General features: G+C 44.1%; 1 protein-coding gene across 1 annotated transcript; it reads left to right on the forward strand.

Moving 5' to 3' along the window:
- The first annotated feature begins 2470 nt into the window (after positions 1 to 2470).
- LOC137345642 (uncharacterized) lies at positions 2471 to 4501 on the forward strand. The gene is made up of 2 exons (XM_068008880.1): positions 2471 to 3280; positions 3377 to 4501. The coding sequence occupies exons 1-2, from the start codon at positions 2792 to 2794 to the stop codon at positions 3518 to 3520; spliced, it is 633 nt and encodes a 210-aa protein (XP_067864981.1). The 5' UTR covers positions 2471 to 2791; the 3' UTR covers positions 3521 to 4501.
- The last annotated feature ends 295 nt before the right edge of the window (positions 4502 to 4796 follow it).

Consider the following 4796-nt stretch of genomic DNA (forward strand, 5'->3'; position numbering starts at 1 on the left):
CAAGGCGAGCCGCCTTAAACAGTGTTCAAATCACACGCAGCTTCCACAGTGCGGACTGCGACACCGACCACTCCCTGGTGTGCAGCAAGGTTAGACTCAGACCAAAGAAATTGCATCATTCCAAGCAGAAGGGCCACCCGCGCATCAACACGAGCAGAATTTCTCACCCACAGCTGTTACAAAAATTTCTAAATTCACTTGTAACAGCCCTTCAAAACACTCCCACAGGGGATGCTGAGACCAAGTGGGCCCACATCAGAGACGCCATCTATGAGTCAGCTTTGACCACCTACGGCAAAAGTGCGAAGAGAAATGCAGACTGGTTTCAATCTCATAATGAAGAGCTGGAACCTGTCATAGCCGCTAAACGCATTGCACTTTTGAACTACAAGAAAGCCCCCAGCGATTTAACATCCGCAGCACTTAAAGCAGCCAGAAGTACTGCACAAAGAACAGCTAGGCGTTGCGCAAACGACTACTGGCAACACCTATGCAGCCATATTCAGCTGGCCTCAGACACCGGAAACATCAGAGGAATGTATGATGGCATGAAGAGAGCTCTTGGGCCAACCATCAAGAAGATCACCCCCCTCAAATCTAAATCGGGGGACATAATCACTGACCAACGCAAACAGATGGACCGCTGGGTTGAGCACTACCTAGAACTGTACTCCAGGGAGAATGCTGTCACTGAGACTGCCCTCAATGCAGCCCAGCCTCTACCAGTCATGGATGAGCTGGACATACAGCCAACCAAATCGGAACTCAGTGATGCCATTGATTCCCTAGCCAGCGGAAAAGCCCCTGGGAAGGACAGCATTACCCCTGAAATAATCAAGAGTGCCAAGCCTGCTATACTCTCAGCACTACATGAACTGCTATGCCTGTGCTGGGACGAGGGAGCAGTACCCCAGGACATGCGCGATGCCAACATCATCACCCTCTATAAAAACAAAGGTGACCGCGGTGACTGCAACAACTACCGTGGAATCTCCCTGCTCAGCATAGTGGGGAAAGTCTTTGCTCGAGTCGCTCTGAACAGGCTCCAGAAGCTGGCCGAGCGCGTCTACCCTGAGGCACAGTGTGGCTTTCGTGCAGAGAGATCGACTATTGACATGCTGTTCTCCCTTCGTCAGATGCAGGAGAAATGCCGTGAACAACAGATGCCCCTCTACATTGCTTTCATTGATCTCACCAAAGCCTTTGACCTCGTCAGCAGACGTGGTCTCTTCAGACTACTAGAAAAGATCGGATGTCCACCAAAGCTACTAAGTATCATCACCTCATTCCATGACAATATGAAAGGCACAATTCAACATGGTGGCTCCTCATCAGAGCCCTTTCCTATCCTGAGTGGTGTGAAACAGGGCTGTGTTCTCGCACCCACACTTTTTGGGATTTTCTTCTCCCTGCTGCTTTCACATGCGTTCAAATCCTCTGAAGAAGGAATTTTCCTCCACACAAGATCAGGGGGCAGGTTGTTCAACCTTGCCCGTCTAAGAGCGAAGTCCAAAGTACGGAAAGTCCTCATCAGAGAACTCCTCTTTGCTGACGATGCTGCTTTAACATCTCACACTGAAGAATGCCTGCAGAGTCTCATCGACAGGTTTGCGTCTGCCTGCAATGAATTTGGCCTAACCATCAGCCTCAAGAAAACGAACATCATGGGGCAGGATGTCAGAAATGCTCCATCCATCAATATTGGCGACCACGCTCTGGAAGTGGTTCAAGAGTTCACCTACCTAGGCTCAACTATCACCAGTAACCTGTCTCTAGATGCAGAAATCAACAAGCGCATGGGTAAGGCTTCCACTGCTATGTTCAGACTGGCCAAGAGAGTGTGGGAAAATGGCGCACTGACACGGAACACAAAAGTCCGAGTGTATCAGGCCTGTGTCCTCAGTACCTTGCTCTACGGCAGCAAGGCCTGGACAACGTATGCCAGCCAAGAGCGACGTCTCAATTCATTCCATCTTCGCTGCCTTCGGAGAATACTTGGCATCAGGTGGCAGGACTATATCTCCAACACAGAAGTCCTTGAAGCGGCCAACATCCCCAGCTTATACACACTACTGAGTCAGCGGCGCTTGAGATGGCTTGGCCATGTGAGCCGCATGGAAGATGGCAGGATCCCCAAAGACACATTGTACAGCGAGCTCGCCACTGGTATCAGACCCACCGGCCGTCCATGTCTCCGTTATAAAGACGTCTGCAAACGCGACATGAAATCGTGTGACGTTGATCACAAGTCGTGGGAGTCAGTTGCCAGCATTCGCCAGAGCTGGCGGGCAGCCATAAAGACAGGGCTAAATTGTGGCGAGTCGAAGAGACTTAGTAGTTGGCAGGAAAAAAGACAGAGGCGCAAGGGGAGAGCCAACTGTGCAACAGCCCCAACAAACAAATTTCTCTGCAGCACCTGTGGAAGAGCCTGTCACTCCAGAATTGGCCTTTATAGCCACTCCAGGCGCTGCTTCACAAACCACTGACCACCTCCAGGCGCGTATCCATTGTCTCTCGAGATAAGGAGGCCCAAAAGAAAAAGAATTTCACAAATTCATTTCTGGATTACACCTCCATCTGTAGTCTTACATTCACCTTCAGTTTTATTTCCATTGATTGTTCTGTCTGGTTAACAGTCGCTTTCAGCTTTGATCGCTTTGTATCCATCTGTTACCAGAAACTGAGAAACAAATACTGCACAGAAAAAACTGCACTTGTCGTTATAGCAGCGGTGTGTGCACTTTCCGTTTTACAAAATATTCCACTTTACTTTGTAAATGAACCTGGAATAATGATTGATAACATACCATGGTTCTGTGTTGTAAAATCTGCATTCTATATTTTGCCCGTTTGGATGGTTTACTTGTGGCTTGACACTATTTTAACCCCACTTGCTGCATTTTTCTTAATTTTGTTCTTCAATGCTCTGACCATCAGACACATTGTAGTGACCAATAGAGTCAGGAGGGGATTCCGGGAAAAGAGCAAAGATCCAGAGATAGAGAGCCGCAGAAAGTCCATCATATTACTGCTCGCTATTTCGGGCAGTTTTATCTTGTTATGGATTCTAATCTCCATCTGTCAGATTTCTGTACAATTTACGGAAAATCAATTTTACCAAAGTGATTACAATGACCCTTTCACCATCATGGAACAGACCGGATTCATGCTCCAGCGTTTGAGTTCCTGCACCAACACGGTTATTTATGCAGTGGCACAGACCAAATTCAGAGATGAGTTAAAGAATATTATTAAATATCCCTTTACCCGGATGATTAAGGTAAATAAATTAAATTAATCGGAATGCGTTAAATTTATCTCCCCACCCACCCACCCCGGATTGGTCTCATATCATACACAATTATCTGCCGTTTAGATTGGATCTGTCCAACCACTCTACAGAGGCATATTGTTCCTGCTGTTTAATATACTACTGAAAACCAAGTTCTCTATTTGCCCTGGCGGAACTGTGGCCAGCAGAGCTGTCAACAGATTTGGAGAGACTCAAAGAGAAATGTGAGGGTAAATGTTTATGTTTACCATTTAAAGCTCTTTACAAAGCCTGACATAATCTCAATGAGTATTTAATGTCCAGAAAGTAAAGGTAAAGAACTAACTTATTCTGTTTACACCAATTTCTAACTGGTCAAATATTTACATAAAACCAATCCAGGTTTGGAAAGAATTAAATGTATAAGTAAATTTGCGCGGCATTTTTGAAGAATTTACCTTTGTATCGGCTGCTTTAATTTTGTCATTGTATACAATAGGTTCAATTCAGCTTCACTCAAAGAAATACTGTTCTCCCTTTTTTAACACACTATTGGTCTGATTGTTCAGTTTGCTGCAACTAGTTTGCTTGATGGATGAACCAGTTCACTCAGTTCAAGAATCTGATTGTTATGTGATTTGCTCAGCTACATATCTGCTTGGCTGCTTTTTGAATTTTAGTGATGAATTATTTAATTTCAGGAAGCTTCGGGTCAATTAATATCATTAATATCATTTTCAGATCACAACAAATTGCTCTTGTTGACATACAGAAAAGACAGTGACAGATTTCCCCAGTGGTGTGCCTTGGGCTGTTGAATCATCGAACATCGTGAATACAAGAAGCTGGGCAGGAGATGGTAAATATCCAAAAGGGATTCTGCCAAATGCTATTTTTCAGGCAGTTAAATGGGCATAAATTCAGATGAGTTCATTAGCGGTGTGTTTCTCTTGCTCCAATCGTCCTCTACTCACCAGGCAATCCAACAGCCCCAGCGTAGGAACAGGAAATATATTCTGGAACATTTAAAATATTGTCTGGAACATTTTAACTCCCTTGTTTGATGAGAAAATATTGACAGTTTTATTGCAGTAATAAAATATTTACAGCACTTTTACCATGAGACATGCAATCTTATTATTTTCCAAAACATGAAACAACTGTAGCTATCTAAGTTACAACCACTGTTTATTTGGTTTATTAAAACTCAGTCACTGTGACAATTATACATAAAACAATATAAATGTCGTGTCACTCTGTTACATTACAAAGATAAGGAAAATCCTGGGAACTCACAGGATAGACAATAAAAATCTAAACTCTAAATCTAAAATCAGGTTCTTTTGTGATGAAGTTAAACTGATGCGTTCCTGCCAAGAAGTGAAAATAGTTTTTATGGTCATGATTTTTCTGATCCAAGCTCTCCATAACTTTGAGCTCCTCTCATCAGATCACCACTCTGTCTTTTACCTTGTCCCACTTTGTGTAAATGGAACGGAGATCAATATAGAAGATAGAGAATATA

Source organism: Heterodontus francisci, chromosome 29, assembly GCF_036365525.1.
Source record: "Heterodontus francisci isolate sHetFra1 chromosome 29, sHetFra1.hap1, whole genome shotgun sequence".
In the NCBI taxonomy this organism is placed as follows: Eukaryota; Metazoa; Chordata; class Chondrichthyes; order Heterodontiformes; family Heterodontidae; genus Heterodontus; species Heterodontus francisci.